The sequence below is a fragment of the Corvus moneduloides genome, chromosome 1 (assembly GCF_009650955.1).
Source record: "Corvus moneduloides isolate bCorMon1 chromosome 1, bCorMon1.pri, whole genome shotgun sequence".
NCBI classification, from domain to species: Eukaryota; Metazoa; Chordata; class Aves; order Passeriformes; family Corvidae; genus Corvus; species Corvus moneduloides.
In genome coordinates this window covers 58,213,755-58,232,770 of record NC_045476.1, presented here as the reverse complement: position 1 = coordinate 58,232,770, position 19,016 = coordinate 58,213,755, and the positions used below count along the sequence as shown (strand labels likewise).

Here is a 19,016-nt window from a genome sequence, read left to right as displayed (position 1 = left end):
AAATTATCTCAGTTGATTTGAATATGATCACAACCTGCTGTATTCCTCAGAAAATCTCTAACACTTGAGACAGAAGCTGCTGTTATCACAGTTAGAATCTGTTGCATTAAGAGTATAGAAATTTGGCAGAACATAAACACCCTTGCTTTCCAGCTAGTCCTCAGAGATCAGAGGGTTTGGGTGTGACACATCTCATGGAAATCCCTTCACTACATATCTCATGGCATATCTCATAGCTATAGGCCTCATTCCTATGGAATCTGAATATTCTTCCAAGTGATGAAACATTAATGTGATGGGACTTCTAAAATATTTTAAAATTTGATTTATGAAAGTGATAACAAAGATATGTCACTGTGTCCACATAGGTGTGGTTGTCTGGTTGGAACATAATCCCAGAATATGTTTTAGATCTTTAGAGAGAGGGAAAGACTGGTGCCTGTTTCAGTTTCTTCACTTTCATTCTCTTAATGTAAGATTAGAGGAAAAATTATGACTCCAAATTTTAAAAAAGCGAAACAACTGCCAGAAATTTCCTTTCTAGGGAAATGAAATCTACTCAGTTCCCCCACCTTGAACATATCTGTAAGTGTTAGTGGTAAGCGGTTATGTCTACCTTATCCTTCTTCCAATAGATGTTCTTTTAAGGAAGGAGATGAAGAACAGCAACAAAGAAAGAAAGAAGAGCTTGTATCCAAAGGAAATTATACTGATAAGATTTTAAGCATCATCCTAAGGATCTCCCGGAACTTTCCTGGATAAAATATGAGAATTCTGTGAAGTAGGCTGTGAAAGCTAGAAGGAAACAAGCCTGAAGGTGGTGAAATATGCACCTAAATATGAAGTTCTACACACGTTAAGAAAGCAGTTTGTGGGAGGAAAGGGGAGCAACTTTGAGACGTGTTGTTTTCATCAGCTTTTGTCTAGTTATCAGGTCAAAATAAAACAACCAATTGGGCACAGAGAAAATTCTCTTTTAGTCTCTGTATCAGTGGATAAGACCTTGAAAATGAAAAAAAGATATGTTGGGGACTTTACCCAAGGAGTAGGGGAGGGCTGTATTGCATTTATTGAACTATTCAGACAAAATAAAGATCTTAGCTGTCACCTCAGTCACTCAGAGAAACAGGAAAAAGAGAATCACAGATACAGCCTGTATTTTTACATAGGCCAAGAATGCAAATCCTTTTCATTAAGCAAGAAGGCTGGTTTATTGACCCAGTGCAGGAAAACTGCAGTTCAAATCACGTTGAAAAGAATATTGCCAGGGAATGTATTTTCTGGGGTTTTGGGTATTCTTTCTCTTTCCTGCACATTTTTTTGCTTCTACCAGCCTAACCTTGAAATATCCTATATAAAAAAAAACTTATATTTTGTGAAGAATTACAGAAATTATTAAGGAACAAATTTACCTTTCTGTGAAGAAGAGTATAAAACTGACAAATTTGAAAGAAACTACATTAAGAAAATGTTAGCTTCACAAATTTTTGTGAAGCATTTGATAGAAATTTTTAATATGGGTGTACACCATTTTCTTTCTCCTCCTTCTGCTCAAGACAGGTTAAAGACAACCACCTCTGTGAATAGATAGTTGTTTGGCTAGGATAAAAAGGTGTGTGGCACTGCATGTTGTGATGGGAATATCTTAATAGTATGCTTTCATCATGTTTAAGTTTCTTAAAAACTGTTTGGTTTGTATTTTTTTATTTAAATCCCTGATGAATCTCATTGTGCTGACAGAAAGTCTCACCTCATATTCACAAGCAATGAGCAGCAGCCTTGTGTTGCCTTTGGGACACAAATGGACCCATGGCTTTTACAAGGAGAACACGGGGATGCTGCTTTTCTGGCCAGGACACATACATGACAAGCTGCTGGCATCTGCAAGTGCCTGTCCTTTCCAGGAAAGAATCAGTTCAAGAAATAAAAGACAAAAGTAGCAATGTCCATTGGCTAGGACATTGTTGTTTTCTGTGATGGTAAAATATGAATAAGGTTTTTCTGAATGGGCTCCTGTCTGCTGTGGGGTGGCTGTTTAAGGTACTTGTGGTGCTTTCACCCGAGAGGAGACAGTACCTAATGATGAAGCTCTTGCTGAATAGGCGGGCTTATATTCTCATGGGCTGCATCAGCCAAGTACCTATGGCTGTAATAACCTACAAATCGGAGCTATTCAACCTGGGATGAGTGTTACAATCAATTATTGTAGCTTTCAGTAGAGTGACTGTTCCTCTTCTTGTCAGACTTAGCCTCTTACCTGCCTTGTTGAGTCATGTCTTGATGTGTGAGGATTATTTCCAGTCATAGCTAGAGCAGAATGCTGGTTTGTATAAAGCCATCTGTGGGTTGAACATCTCAGTTAATGAGAAATCTGCTGTGTGGGATTGGATTACCACCTGGATTAGATTTCTAATGCAATAAATTTCCAGGCATCCTCTTTCAGTATTTTCACGACACTTCAGTCTATATTATGGTGGAAATTGGATTAAAAGGACAAAGCGTGAAGTCATTTGCTGAAGCAAACAGGGTGTTAGTGCCGAATTTTGTATAAAAGGATGCTGCTGAAAGGACTGCATGTGTCTCTTCTAATCCAAAGAGAATCCTCTGCCTCTGAGTTTAAGGACTTCATTTCCAAATACAATGCACAAGGGGTACATAAACCCCTGTTAAACAGTTCATTTTGTACATTCATCTCTTGTTTGTTTATGGTACTTAAAATGTTGTTTTCAGCCTGGAACAATCGCATTCATGTGGAAATCACTTTGTAAATTTAAATACTGTATTAGTGACAGTTCTGTTCAGAGAAAGTATTTTATCATGTTGGACAGTATCAGTAGCCATCTTCCTGTAATTAAAGTTTTAAATAAATTAAAGAAAATTCTGCCTTTTATTTTTCTCAATGAAATAAAGATTTTCAAGAGAAAAAATTGGTTATATGTAGAGACAATGCTGACCATGTCTGAAAATGTGATGTTGCTAGGACAAATGAGTGATTGCTGTTCTTGGATGAAAGGAATATTGTGTGTGACAGTTCCACTGTCCACTGAATGGACAGTAAAGTTTGAATTCTAGGCACAAGACAGGACATAAATGATACTATTTAAAAATCCAAAATCAGAAGATAAATATCCAAAAGTTTCTATACCCAAAGATGTAATTCTTGAACACAGTCTTAACAATTATCTTCAAATGATGCAAGATGGCCTAAACGTGAAAGTACATTCATATAAAAAAACGTACCTAACTCCAGATGACCGCTGCAGTTTTCACAGAGAGAAGATGGACCACCACTTAAATTCCATTAGGATGTGGTCTTCCTTGGAGAGCAGGTGCTTCTTCTTCTGAGAAAAAGGAATAGACACATCAATTTCATTTGATCCCTCTGGCTGATGTACTAGCACTGACTTGGTAGTTACTTCCTTATTACATTATATTTTAAAAATTGACTCCATTCTTTATTCATCATTCCAAACCAGACATCTTTTTTTATGCATTGCTTTCTGATTGCTCTCAAAGCATCTTTCCAATTAAATAATTTCCTGACAAAAAGCAAGTTTATATGAAGTAAAACTGGTTTTCATATATTTTATAGGTTGCTGCACATTATACAATGTCATGTATCATAAAATTCCTGCTATTAATGGTTGTTTACCTTTTCTAGAGACAAAAAATACGCATCAGAACTTAAAACCAGACAATTTCTTGCAATAACTACACTCATTTTATGTCTTCTTTTCTGGCTTCAGAAAGAATGGGTGATGTTCTGTGCTAGAAAAGTTAATGCTTTTAAAGTCTTCTGTACTTTCTGAATGTAATAACAATGACAGCACTTAGCACTTATATAAATCTTTTCATGCATAGAACTCCCATCCTGACATTGAAAGTATTACTATTCACATTTTACAGATACGTTCTTTAATGTAGCAGTGAGTTCAATCTCCACACCCTCCAGGCCAAATAAGCATTATAGTAGGGGTACAAATGTCAGAGATTTTAGCTGAGAAATTCCTCATCTCAGTCTCAGACCTTGCTTTACTATTGACACATTCATTAGCTTTATACTGGTTTCTGTTAGTGACCCTCCTTTAGATTAGAAAACCTGTTAAGTACCACTTCTCCATTTCTTCCTCTTCTTCAATGACATGTTCCAGAAATCCAGAGGTTTCCTCAGCTTTTCCTACACAGGGAGTTGTCCCCTTGACCTCAGCTCAGTTTCCCCTGCAGAAGGACACATCTACAGACTGCCTCAAGCCTTAGTATTGTTCTGATAAAATATCTGCAATAACTGTCTGATTTTTTCTGTCTGTCCTGTACAATCAGTTTATTTGTTTTATTAAACAAAAAAAATCTGTTTGAAGCAGTTTTATTGGCTACATTTTTGCATTTAATGGCTACATTTTGATGATAGCCACTTTTTAATCATTCTTCATTTATTAGGCATACCAAAATGTGGTTAATGTGCATGGCCATTCTCCTGACCCCCTTAGCTTCTCTGATGTTTTACTTCTTGTTCTTCTCTTCTTTCATTTTTTTTCATAGCTGATTTTAGACTCTACATGATCAAACTCCCCAGATGTGTTTATATAGCCTGTGGTATGATACGACTTCGCCAGATTTGGATTATTTATTAATATAATAGATAAATAAATATTATATCTATGTATTTATCAATTTGAACAGCAAATCTTCGAAGGACCTGGAGGCCTTTCTGTATCTAGGTCTTAAAAAGCATCATTTGGTGGACTTTTCAGTGGACAGGGGAAGCAACAGCTAACAAAATTTTTCATTATTTGGTCTTTTGAAAACTTATCTCCTGAAAGGTTTCCTTAAGTGCAAATGAATTGAAAATACCTAAGTCCAATTCAACTAACAAGTAACTAATGCTAATAACTTTCAGTGACATTAAGGAGAACACTGACAAAGAGAAACATCAATTAATGCAGGAAAAGTAAGATCCTTGATTTGTTGTCTGCCAAAATAGATGGCATTTGCTGTATTTTCTTCACAGTCTTACATATCGTTAATAATCGTATTTAAAAATTACATTGGCAGAAGTAGTAGTAAAGTTATCTTTTTTCCTAAATTTAAGTGCTGATTTAAATGAGAGTGCTACAAGCTTCTGTGGTTCTGGATGTGTTAGTTGTCTAAGTTACATGTAGAGGAGAGGAAGCAGCAAAATGGGTTGTCTCAAATACTAACTGGTATTTGCCAAGGAAGAACATGAACCTGTTTTTTCTACATAACCTTCTTTTATATACTACCCGTTCAGTTTTGTGAGTGAAGGAAACATGGCCAGTTTATCTTAAATCATCAGTAAACAGAAAATAATGAAAGAGCTACTGTCTGTTAGTTCTTAGAATCATGATATCCAATTCCTAGAGCTCCTGTATATGCAGAAAAAGAAAAGCCAATGAATAAAACCAAATAGATTGCAACTAAGTAAAATGAATGAAGATAGAAGGTTTTGCTTGATGTTATTAGGTAACACTGAGAGGTACAAAAGCAGCTGTTGAGCAAGAGCAGAGAGCAGCAAGTACCAGACATCATCGTGGGGCCGTAGCTGACCCATCGTAAGGTGACGGACAGAAACTCTGTAGAGGCAGTTGAGTGGCAGCACTAGGATTTCGGGAGAACATAGCCCTCTGAAAATAGCCTCAATTTCCTCTTAAATACCCATAATGAAAATGCCCTGCTTGATTCAGGGGCTGTTTAAACTTGGTGTCCATTCCAGAGAAGCGTTGTTCTACAGTGTAGCTCATACATAGCCCCAGTCAATGGTACTGCTCAGTTCAGTAATCAGATGAGCTGAATGTAACGATGCATGTGTACATGTTTGCAAGTTGTGGCTCCTTAATGGTACAGAATATTATGGTGAAGAGTATTATGTCTTGGAAGCACTGTGGTATAATGTAATGGGAGACAAAAAGCCTTCTGAGGCATAGAGTTTAGTGAGCTTCAAAAGGAGTTTCAATGAATGATATTGAGTGACTTCAGAGTGTTAAGGAAAAAGTACATAAACAACAATTTATAATGTAAGCTCTGTAATGAGCTCTTCTAGCATAAATATGCAAAACACTAATTAGTTATAGCCAAATTTCCCTAGCCTTGGGAATCTTTTAGAATATAGCTTTTCAGTAATTCAATCACATCAAAGTATTTTTTCTCCCACTCTTCTAAGAAAGCTGTGTGTGATTTGTTGGAGAGTAGGCAGAGATAGGAAGCAAGCTGTTGACAAACCAAAAGATGACTTTGATGAGGTTTAGTGAAACAGTGACTTACAAATTTATCAGAAAGAAATGCACAATGAACGTTTAAGAAGCCCTGTTTGCAGTGACTACCATTATTGAGATGAGGTCTGTCAATTAATTTGATTCTAATTTTCCAAAAGGCAAGTAATTTTTTTTTTTTTTTCCCACAAAGGGTATAAATATTGTTAGATACAAGGTTTTGGAAGGATTTCAGAGTATGTTTGAGAGCAGATGCTGATTACACAGGGCACGCTTTTTGGAAAGTTATTTTTGATTATATTTGAAACATTGAATGGTTGGACATCACATTATTTGCAGTTGAAAGAATTTAATCTGATTCTGACTTCAGAAAACTACAGTGAAGCAACCTTCCTATCATGACAAATTACCAAAACATCCTCAGTATACCCACTGAATTAAATGACATTTGGCTTTAGATCCTTGCTTGGAAATGCAAAGAGGAATGGAGTTCGAAGAGATCTACTGTTAAATCTGATACGTTGGTTTTTTTCTTTTTTTTTTTTTTTTAATTTAGAAGCTGATCAGCCTGAAATTATTAAAATCTTGGTATACTAAATGTTACAATTTTGATTCCAAATTGGCTACATGTTAATTACCAATACACCCTTGGTGCTTCAAAGGCAACTGATTTAATCTATTGTATGAAACAGGATTGTTCAGGCATCATTATAGGGTCAGAACATGATGCTTCAAAAGAGCAATAAAGTCAGAATACAAAAACAAATCTACAACACTTCCTCTGCCATCAAACCAACTAAGTCCAGCCTTTAAAGCCATGGATTTCTTGTCTTCTTAGGTTTCAAGTCCATAGCCAAATGGATGAAGGGAATCATTCTGATTATATAGTCAAATTAAAAGTATGTTTATACACCTTGGAAAGCAATGATTTTGACTTCTGTGTAGGTCTGCAATGCTTGTGTTAATTCAGATTAAATGAATGATAACAGTAGGGAAAGACTAGATCTTCCATCAGAGATGGAAGGGACTGCTAATACAACACTATGGATCTGGTCCTAGCCTAAAATGCTCTTTTGGGGATTTTATTTAATTGATGTTGTTGAATTAATTGAAATGTTTGCTTAGTTATGGTTGTCGGATTCTGAATTTAAATATCATTATGTGTTTTGGGGGACCTGCTGAAAGGAATTTTGGGGGGTTTTGGTGGGTTTTTTAAAGCAAAAGTATTTTTATTCTCTAATTTCTTCAGCAGTAGTACAGATTCTATTTGCTCTCACAGTCTATCCTTCATCTACTTCTCCAGCTTCATTCGTTTCTATCTGTTTTGTTGGCAACTTCATGGATTGTGACTAAATATAGGAGTTCAGCATTACAGCAAATATAAAGTCATTTCTACAACATTTTCTTATATCACATTTTGGAAAATAAGTGACAAAATAAAGGCCTTTGCTGTTGTTCAGACTCCTACGTCATCATATTAATGCCATTGAAAGTTCCAGCTTTTATGCCTTGAGCCTGAACAGAATTTCATGGCTGTGCTCAGGTGAAATGTTCTGATGAAATAAGAAGAAAAAAGCTTTCTGAATTCTCACATTATAGCAATATTTTCATGAATTCTAAAATTATTAAATTTATAATACTACAGTAGGCTTTTTCCAATTAAATGTGCATTTTCTTTTGTCATAAGAAAGGGAAAAACTTTAGTTATGCTTTTCAGAGTAATTTAATTAAGCATTTCCTGTAAGTTCATTTCAGTATCTATCATGGCTCACTAAAGTTGAAATTCTATATAGAATGGTAGATTAATAGCCCTTTGTCTTCGATGAAATAAGAATCCTAAATATGCAGAGTCATGAAATTTATGTTCCTCAATTGCTTATTCAATGCTTTGGAAACCTGAATCAAGAAATACAGAAGAAGAGGGCCAAAGGTTGTTAAATGTAGCGAGTAACACAGATTTTGAACTTTACTTAATGAACCGAATGTTTATTACTATGAAATAAATCCACCATTTAAAGAATTATGGTGGAAATGTAAAACATTAAAACTGTAATTAATTTTGGTCAGAAGCATGCAATGCACTCATTTTTCCTAAAACATTTCCATTAGGGTCCATATTTTCTCTGTTATTGAGATAAATTTATTCCTTTCATATGGTAGTGCTGTCTTTTTCTGTCATAAACATGTCCTTCAGTGATGTTTACAGTGAAGTCTTTCAGCTGCCTTCAACTTTGGGCAGCATGTCTTGCTAGTAGCTTACAGATGCATTTTTCTATAACTCAGTTGTGCCTACTTTTCCATTTAATGTTGTTAATCATTTCTGAAGCAAAGAATATTCAGACTTCTTGATAAAGGGCTATAGATATTAGATATTAGATATAGATTAATACATTATATGCAGATTATATTTCACAAACTTATTTGAGAAAGCAGTTAAAGCCTGAAAAAATCTTCAGCTGTCATTTAGTACCTACCAAGATACATGTATCTTGGTAACCTAACAATTGAGCACTTAAAAATTAAACTTGTTCTTCTTGGTTTGTTTTGTTTTTTTCATGAAATAGTACTAAGAAATAGATCTATTAATTCCTTACTGTTGGCCTGAGCACCTTTTGTTCTCCTGTATTGTAAAAAGAAGCCATTTTATTTCCTAGTATAAAGAAAACAAACATGAATAAGGTTTGCTTCTTAAAATTTTGTAAATGTATGGTGTAAATATGGTGAGAGTATAACCATAAATGTTTAAAATTATCTTCATTATAATATGCTTTTCTAGGCTATGAAATATTATTCTGTAGTAGTATTACGAGAATATATAAAGTGGAACTTTCTGTTTTAAATTTACAAATCATAAAAATAATTATTATGTTGCTGCATAAGTAGAAAATGCTATTTAGTTTCCATATATGTGTTTATATATGCACAGATGTAATTATTATAACTGAAGGACAAATTTGCCTTAAAAATAATCTTTTTCAGGGCCATTTCAGATTTGAAAACTAGAGTGCCCTCTCACACTGGAGTGGAAATTAAGAAGGCTTGTCCATATGGGCGCAGTACAATCCCGTTAAAGCTGCTTTTCATCTCTTTCTTAGTTGATGTTTCAGGTTTGTGATATCTAAGCATTTATAGGTGCAGTCAAACGTTCATAAACCTGAACCTTTAGAGACTAAAATTCTTAAAGAGGAAACATTCTCCTCTACTTTCTTCAAGGAGAACCAGCTGAACTCATAAAACAATGGTTGGGTTTCAAGCACCACCTGCCCTGAAGAGGATCCCAACTGTAGTGGCAGTCAGCCAAAGGGACCACTCAGTGGAATGGTTTCCTCCTAAAAAGGAGAGGAACAGATGGAAGATTCGAAATCTGGCATGAAATTCCACTTCTGTACTAAGCGTTAAATGAAATTTGACTGTAAGGGCTCTTGCGATGGTACATTTATCTGTATAATCAGAATTAGAAACAAGGAAATAGAAAATACAGAACACTGACAAACATTTCAAAAAGACTTTGAAGTTCTTGTAGCAGTGCGAGTTAAAGGAAAGCGTTTGTGATAAACATGCAGCTGCTTAGAGCTTCTTAAAGAGGAGCTTTAGCGTAAAAGTAGTTCTGCTGGTCTTGCATTGCCACCTAGAGCTCGGCAGCACGTACTGCTCGGTAAGGAAACACTCCAGCCTTGCTCTTTTCACTGAACGAAGTGGGGTGGAGAGCTGCTTCCAGTTAATTGATGTCATGTTTGCTTACATTGTAATGGTTAGTCCCTTCATAGCCTCCATTTCATAGTGTCCCAGATCAGCAGAGATTGCGCTGCAGGGCTTTGGTGGGCTTTGACAGAAAGAATTAATGGCGATGCGCATTAAAAGGTACAACTGTCAGATATCCAGTGGTCCCAGAGGGGGCATTTTCTTGATGGCTGCTTTAGAATACTTCATGAAGCAAATGTCAAACTTGTCAAGGCTGTCACTATGAAAATGATCCATGTAGCAAGGGTCTCCTTTTCTTGGGAAACAAACAGCTGCCTTATCACTGCAGAGCTGTGGTGACAGAAAACTGTCATCTATCACAAGAAATTTATATTTGCTTCTAATATCCATTGGTAAAGAACTGTTCCATTTGTACTCTGTATTTTTGCACCATTTGTCATTATAAGGGCTGTCAGTAATACATTCAAGAAGATAGCATAGGCTTTGGAATTAAAATAGGTTTTGAATTTTACTGCTGGATGCTTTCCTTTTGGGGATTTAACAGAGTGACTATTCCCTGACACTCATTTTCCTCCAAATTTGGCCTGTGACTTTGGAAGCTAGACTTTCACCACATACACAAACAAAAGCTCTATTATTTAGTAAAATCCTTTTTTTTTCTGATATATTTTAAGAGTATTAAAAGTATTTTTACCTGCTTCCAACTTGTGTTTTCCTAGCTAGATTTTGGGAGGCAAGAGATGAAATGCCAGCTGGACATCCTTAATACCTTAGTCTGTTAGTCATATTACAGGTCTTTTGTGTTAAGATACTCTAGAAAGTAACGGGATCAGAATGTAGTCCTGAGTGCTTTTGAGATGGTATTTCTAGATTATGTAATAACAGAGACAACCCTTTAGTCATTCCTCATTATAGCAGGGCATTTTTGTGTTTCACATACTTTCTTATTATTCAGATGATCCCTTACATCATTCTGTAATATATAGCTGTTTATTAAGTTTATTAAGGTTACAGTTGGCAAAATACGCAACATTCTAATGCAACTGTAGATATTACAGGTGGGCTGCAATGAACAGAACTGGGAATTGATGCATTTCCCAGCACAGTTAATTAATGAGTGATTTGTTCTATATGTAGAAGAGTGTCAGATTTCCTGTGGAGTTAAGAATTGTCAGAGTCTCTGTGATTTTCCAGATTTCATTTCATTAACTAATGGAGGAAAAATAAATTCTCAGACTTTTTGAAGGAAATTGGTTTGAGGGAGAAAAAAAGAGAAAGGAACACTCAAGCCCCTATTTCTAGGCTATTTTTTTTCTTTTTTCATTCCAAAATTTGTCTACAGGGGAATATTCTGGAATAATTACTACAAAATTAACTTTCTCTGTTAGACCCGTTATTCTTTGGTCAGAGAATAGTGTGGTTGACAAACATTCTTTCAAAGGGGATGAAATTATGTCACAGTCTTTCTCAACTGTCAGCTCAAAACTTTAGAAACAGAATCTTGTAGTCAGACTCTTACCTTTAGTTTTTGTCACCTAAAGATATATAAATATCGAAGCGTTCTCATTGACTTCAGTAAATCACAACACTTAATTATGTGGCAGATTTCAGGGTCTCAGTTCTAAATTCCTGACCCCATTCTGTTTCTGTGACCCTTAAATGCCCAGCTACCAAGTACAGACTAAGCAGTGGGAAGGAAGAGATGTCTGCAGGACATTTGAAAACACCTGTAGAGCACCCAAAGGACCCTTTAATCCAGTACCTTGTTTCCATCAGAGAAAAAGTGGGATGCCAGGGCAAAGGATGTAGGAGAGCTAATGTGGAAGCTCCATCTCTCCATCAGTGTCATCAGGATACAGATGAGGTGTCCAGTCACTGGTGGCTTAAGGAGCTCCTGAGCTGGCATTTCAGTTCAGAGCGTTGGGTTTAGCAGCACTTTGTAATGTTCTTTATACTTTCCTGTATCACTGTTGGTTTTGGAAATCCGTAATAATGTCAGTTCCAGATTAGTGAACTTTATTAATTTCAATATTAATCTTTTGGCTGTTAAGTGCACTTTTTCAGTAGAAGTAGTGGTACAGTCTTGAGGGATTCACTTCCCTTGGTTATTCTTACAAGTCACCAAATCTGTGCTGAGGCATCTTTTAGGTGAGTGTATTCACTATATTTGAGTCTATTCACTATATTTGAGTCTATGGTTGTCTGTAGTCAGAAAAGATACCGAGATAAGTTTTATTTTTGGCATCCAAGGGCAGGAACTACTTTAAAAGTTGGACTTGTAACATCTGCTAGGAAAAGCTACTTTGATTTTAGGATTTTTAGAACAGAAAACACTAGATGTTGGAGTCTTAGGTGGCTGGAAGAAAAATAAATAATAATATAAAAAAGAGATGTGAGGTATTAATAAAAATAACATGAACTGAATTTCTGTGGACAGAAACCAGAATTCAGTATTTCATCTCTGTGTAGCTGCTGGTAATAGAAACTTTGAACACTGCCGTCATGGACTGGTTTTTAACAGATAACATGAAAATAAAAGGTTTTCCTTTGCTATTCATCAGAATTAAAAGCACTATAATGATAATGATAGGTGGTAATTACTAAAACAAATATATTAAATATATTTAATCTGCAGCCTGTTTCGCATAATTTCTTGATAATTAGGCTATATAGTCTGTGTAGCTGAAAAGTCAAACATTATTAATGACATTAGAAACTCCAGCCATTTCAGTATTCTATGTGCAGGCATTGGGCTGCCTCTTGGGCTACTAAAAAAAAGGTAAAGCATTTCATAGAAATCCTGCATTGTCAGCAAACTGAAATAATAGTGAGTCTTCACATCTTGTAGTATGGTTAATATGTGCTCTAAATTGCCAGTTCAGATCTTCCCCAAGCATACTGGCAGTGATAGAACATTCCTTATAATTTATAGAGGTTCATGTCCCAAATTTTTCTGACATTGTGATTCTGAGGCCTCTGCTGTCACTTCTTTTCTGGCAGAAAACTGCATGAGTGCCAAAACTGGTGGTTCATACTTTCCAGTGTTCCCCAAAAATCCTTTCTGCTATCTTGTTTGTGCTGGCACTGTTGTTCATGTGGCAGTGCACCGGCCTGGGAACTGAGCTGGCTCAAGGCATTTCTAACAAAGGAAAAGTTTTCTCCCCTTGCTAATTCATGCTGTCAAACATCATTACTCTGAGCTTTGCACAGCAGTCACCTGTGTTCAGAGATACCAAACTCCAATTTCTGTTTCCAAATGAGGTGTGAGTTTCTGTTCTTGGAAAACAGAGATGGAGTAAAAGTGCTTGTAGAAATTAAGATGTTCTATGTGGAGCATGGTTTAATGCAAGCTAGTCAGAAAGATTTTATGCATAAAAATGCAAAAATAACAATACATTTAAAGAACAGTCAGGCATCTGGATGAATTGTGCGCTGGGATCTACCCATAAAAGTCCAATTTATGCTCTGCTGGTAGTTTTTACCTGTTTGAATGTTTTACTTGGTTGAAGCAACAGGAAATCAACAAAGGAAAGAGTATTACTTCTGCAAAATACCCCAAGGTGGATGCTTTCATCTTGAGTATTCAACCCAAGCAAATCCTGGAGCTGCCATCACCAATAGCCATTGTTTCTGCATCTCAGAATATACTGATCACTGCAGCTGCTGCTGTAACCTAGGAAATCTGCCAGAGTGCAAGTATGACCTTTTGAGCACAGAATTAAAACATTTCAAATTTACACAAAGACAGAAGATTCTGTAAAAAAACCTCATTCACTAGACAAAAACTTTTTTGCCATTAAAAAACTCAGGAAGCCAATGTTCAGTGTTGAGCCTAATGTGCCTTCACCCCCTTGCAGTCCTCAGTGACAGTATGGCCCCGTTGTCTCTGAAATTTCTGCATGCTCCATCCATTAGGAGAAGCAGCCCTAAGCAATATGTGAAGAGTTCTGGGAAAAGAACAATAGTGTAGGGTTTATATTCCTGTATGAGGGAGCACAAGTCAGGGCATCAGAATAATGTCAAGTTGTGTGCTAGGGAGGTGGATTAGTTGGCATCGAGGTCAGTTGGGATACAACTTCTGTAGGTAGAGACCTTCAGAAACTTGCAGATTTGCTGTTCTTTTATTAACATGTTCTTCATTAAATAACCTGGCTGTTTTTCTGTAGCATCCAAAAGTTTCTGTGAGTGTTTTTTTATTCCACAGTATTCTTTTGTCACCTGTAAGCAGTAAGCTCAGTAACAGCTCACTCCTTTGTTTCCAATTCTGCCCTGTGCTTGTTTTCATTTGAAGTTTGACCTCTGTGACCTCTACTATACATTGCACTCTCTTTACTCACTGCCAGTATGCTTGGGGAAGATCTGATTCTACACTTCTGATTTCAATGATTCTGCAGTGTTTGGTTTCACACACATGCACAGACATGTTTTCTTACCTAAACGAAAAGAGCCACAGGGAGCACTACATGTTTTAAAGGTAATTGAAGAGATGACGGTCCAGAAATTTTAGCTTTTAGTGGTCAGTTATGTAAATATTTCTCAATGCCTATGCTGTCCCCAGAAGGGGGAGGATTCAGAGGCATAATGGCTTGGAGCATCTGCTACTTTAATAGAACAACTAGCTTTTCCATTTTATTATAATTGGGCGTGACATATTACAAGATCAGATTTTTAAATGAGATTTTCTACTGCTGTTCTATTTTGTGCTGCCCACTTGTGCTTCCTATATATTTTCTGCCTCTAAATATTATAGTTATCCTTACAAAGCATGCTTTGATAGTGAAAGAAGGGCTAGGATACAAAAGGATAAAGTTATTTTCCTACAAGAATGAAAATGTTCTTTTAAATCAGGAAAATACATATCAGGTTACTGGGTCCCACCTAAATGTCCCTGGTGTTTCCTTTCTCTCAACTGTTGGCTTGTAATGAGAAGGGTTACAGCAGCCAGGATGCTTCTTCATTCCAAAATGTCTGCTCATTTCTTTTTTGTGTTATTGCAATGTGGAAGATTCTCTGTACATTGAATTAAAATGCAGACTGGAAAACTGGCCTTACTTTGAAATTGTGGTAAGGACTGTTCATGATGTGATGAGTTGTAAGTTGCCTTATAAAACAGTTTTCTCACTCTTCCATAATTTTTACTTTGGAGGTCACGATTTTGTACTGGACACAAAATAGTATCCATTCCTATGGAAACAGGCATTATGATGTCACTTCATTTTTTCAGTGAGATCCAGAGGAACCCATAGTGAATTATGAGCCCAACTCTTGGAGCTGAAGCTGTAGAATATTGTAAGCATGCTGCTGCCTGACATGCTCATGTTTCCTATTTTAGACCTGACTGATCTTCAGATAACATATGGTGGTACAAGTAATTGGAAAATTGGCAGACCTGTCAAAAAAATATGCTAGATGGGACAAAAATACGATGCTGCAGCACATAAAGTGTCTCTGAAGTTAAATTTATTGTCTTTTATCAAATGGTGAAGTAAACGCATCTGGTCGCAAAAAAATGAAACATTTTTCAATGGCAGATGCTTTTCAAAAGTAATTTTTAGTACAATGATGAAATTTCTTGCATTCAAAAGTAATTTAGTGGAAACCTCTGGTCAAGAACAAAGTAAAGGTGTGTAATACTGTCTGCTGTAGGTGTTTGAATATCTTGTTATCCGTGTGTGATTTAATAATTTCTTTATGTAACCATCCAGTAAAATGGTCAGTAAAATATTTACTCATTAAATTATTCTTCCACTATAAATGTAGGCAATTAGACTTGTTTAAATTTCTTATCATTTTTATTTCAGCTCTGGAGCAAAATCAATCACTTGAATAAATTACTTTTTTTTTGCTTATTTTTATGCTTATTGGTCAGGCAAAAGACTGTACAGAATTCCATACATCTACATAAGCAGAAAAAGTGTACTTCTTCAATAAGTTGATTAATGTTCAGGTTTTCATTTTCTTTTACAGGAAGATGAAAATGAAGCTGAAGCAGAAAATCCATCTCAGGAGCTGAATTTGGAACAGAAAAAATCAAAAAAATAGGAGATTGCTGTCTTGTTTGAAATATTTGCAAGTTGTGTAACAGTGGTTATAGTTTCTCATTGTAAAATTAACAAAAAAGTTCTCAATAAAGTCATTGAAAATTAAATTCATGGTGCACTGGGGAATTAATTAAGTAGCTCCTGGTGATATTCTTGATTACATTAAAGCTGAATTATCAGAACTGAGTACCATACCAATAAAATTCTGAAAGCTTTTTGAACACGTTATGGAAAGCTGATGGGTTATTCATCACTTATAGCATTTACTAAGCAAATAGGGCAATTTTATGTTTTACTCTGCAAAGCAGTGTTATCCTTAAAGGATAGTTATAACTCAGACATATCTTGGTATTTCTGAGCAAGAGCTTTGATTCTTAAAAGTTAGATAAATATGTTCTATTAAAGGAGTTCTGAAATTTCTTCTGATCAGTGATTAAAATAAATGTTTCTGAGGAGTAGGTAGAGGCAAGAATTTTTTTATATGTATGGTACATTTTTAAAGTAATTAGTTTTACATTTGTATTGTGATTTTTAATTGGTTTCTTGTTGCATTATACTTTTCTTTATGTAAACCTTTTCCATCTTCATGTGATCATTGTCTTTTAATGAATGTCAAGCTTTTGTCTTGATTAGGCCATCCTACCCAGGTCTAATTCCCTCATGCCAATCTTTCCATTCTAACAAAATAAAATAACGTCTTTCTGTGTCATTAGACCTTCAAGTGAGTAATAAATATCTTAAAAGAACTTTTCTTCCTATAGTCCTAATTTTGTTTTCCAATTTACCTCTGCTTTTTAGCCTGTGCTGGTCAGTAAATGGGAAAGTACAAGAAACTCAGAGGTAGATTTACAGCCTGATAGTTTCACAGATTGCAATGAAGAAACAAAAATTCTCACTGGTTCTCTTTTAGGTTTAAAACAACACTCACTGAAGTCCCTTCAGTGAAGTTTATCTTGCTCTAGAGAAATTAAAGTACACTTCTTTTCCCACTCTTCTATACTTTTACTCTTTGCATTGAGTGTTAAATCAGATGGTAAATAGTATCCCTCCTCAATTTTATCCTCTCTGTGTAAATTACATTTTCAGATATTTTAAAAACAACATGCCTGTGCTTAAGCAATATATTTTATGAATTCTTTTCTGGTTCATGAGGTTCAAATGTGTCTAGCTCATGGACAAATTTCAATCACAATTACTCTACAGGAGTTTAATAACACTAGATCTCATTTTAACGAATGCAGCTATCATGTAAATTAACGGATAAAATAAATTCAGCATTGGTCCGTTTGGTGCAGATCAACCACTGTAGCCATCTCAGAGTGGAGGGGGAATATGATTTTCTCTTCACTGCGGTGGAAGAGACAGATTTAGGAAAGACAGAAGCTGAGTTTTACCATGCAGGACCTTAGGGACCATTCTCTGTGCGGCGATGTGAAGGATCACAGGGTAGGTGAAACAAATGGAATGCTTTTCATTTTTTCAGACTAACCCAGAAAACCATAGTTCTCAGAGCTTAGTTATCCACAAGGTCTGAGGAAGGGGCAGGATGTCCAGTGGAACAGGCTGAAAGACCTCTGAATTTTGAAGGACAGAACTAGCAATTTTTAAAAAAAAGGTAAGAGAATGAAGTTTTACGTAGGGCTTACACGAAGGAAACGTAATGTCAGGGGGAGCTACTGACTGGGATGAACTGGCCTGGACATGCCTTGGCCTTTCAGCCTGCACTTGATGCACTTGATGTTTGGGTTTATCCTGTCTGAAATTAACGGGTAGGGCCTCAGTTGTGCAAAATATTTATATCTTTATATAATCTTATTTCCTTTTAGTCCATGGCAGCACATTTGTACTTTTGCTGTGAGTCAAAGCTCTGTGACAGCCCAGGACTGTACAGGTGCATGAGAAGAGAGGAGTGGTTATTCGGTGTTCAAGTTTTGTATGAACATGCATCACTTGGCTCTGGAAAACCTAAGTGAGAAAAATAGTTCAGTCATTGAAAGATACCATTTGCTTCTGTGTGATGCACAACTCTGATGAGCTTTAAAGGAGTATTTCCATATCTTTCCTAACTTCTTCAAAAATTTAATGTGAAAATATAATTATATAAGCCATACTTTTAGCTAACTCCAACATACATCACCAGAAGTCTACAGTCAGTGTTGTTAACCTGTCCCTTGGTTAAGTTATTGACTTCAAAACATGGGAATTCAGGCATTTTCTCTGAAAAATAATAACCAGTACTTTTGCCATAACCAGCTGGGATGGAGATTGAGACAAACGTGGCTGAATTGAAATGCAGTCCTAACTTCATCCCTTCCAGAAAAATGTAGGAGACCGATCTTAATAACTTGTTTGTAGACACGTTTACTAAATAGAGGCGGAGAGGTGTTTAACTGATAAAGATCAAATGGATCAGATGAAGGCTATACCAAATGACTTTATTTCCTTTATTTTGATTCTGTTCTAGTTAAAATTAGCAGCTGAATTGATTTTTTTTGTGTATTCCTGAGTTTTCAAACTACCCGTATGGATTACATTTTCATCATGTATTTTTTTCTCCTCAGTGTCCGGAGGTTTTTTTGATACAACGCACTGGGTAAAGCAGATGTCTGCAACACTGCTACCTGGCTCTGACATGATGAGTGTTACTCTTCAGCAGAACTAAAGTGTAAACCTGATGCAGAATATTGTGACTTTTATTAAAGGTGTGTCTGTGCTGCAGTCAAGCACAAGCCAGCGTGATACTGAAAGCATCCTATCTCCTGCAGAATGAAGTTCAAAGCTTATCTGAATAAGCTCAAAGCCCAACTTAGAGATGGGAAGAACAAAACTTGAGACAGCTTTAATTCAGCTGGTTGCAGTCACTTTTATGGAGCAGTATATTCTTTGTATGCAAATACACACAGACACTCCTCTGTACATGTGCCCAAGCAGCCAGTTATTATGTCCTTTTTATTTCTCTTTCTCTCTATTCTGTTACTTAATACTAAGAGTTGCATGCAGATCTGAAAGTCTAGATGGAGGGCTACTTACTTCCCACTGCATCCCT

General features: G+C 36.0%; 1 protein-coding gene across 4 annotated transcripts in view; it reads left to right on the top strand.

The window, feature by feature from the left end:
• Nucleotides 1–16,716, top strand: part of PHF14 (PHD finger protein 14) — a 164,716-nt gene extending 148,000 nt beyond the window's left edge. For all 4 annotated transcript variants that reach the window (XM_032111136.1, XM_032111126.1, XM_032111107.1 and 1 more), the window contains one exon: nucleotides 15,897–16,716. In XM_032111136.1, the coding sequence (XP_031967027.1) occupies nucleotides 15,897–15,971 (75 nt within the window). In that variant the 3' untranslated portion in view covers nucleotides 15,972–16,716. The remainder of the gene's footprint in view (nucleotides 1–15,896) is intronic.
• The last annotated feature ends 2,300 nt before the right edge of the window (nucleotides 16,717–19,016 follow it).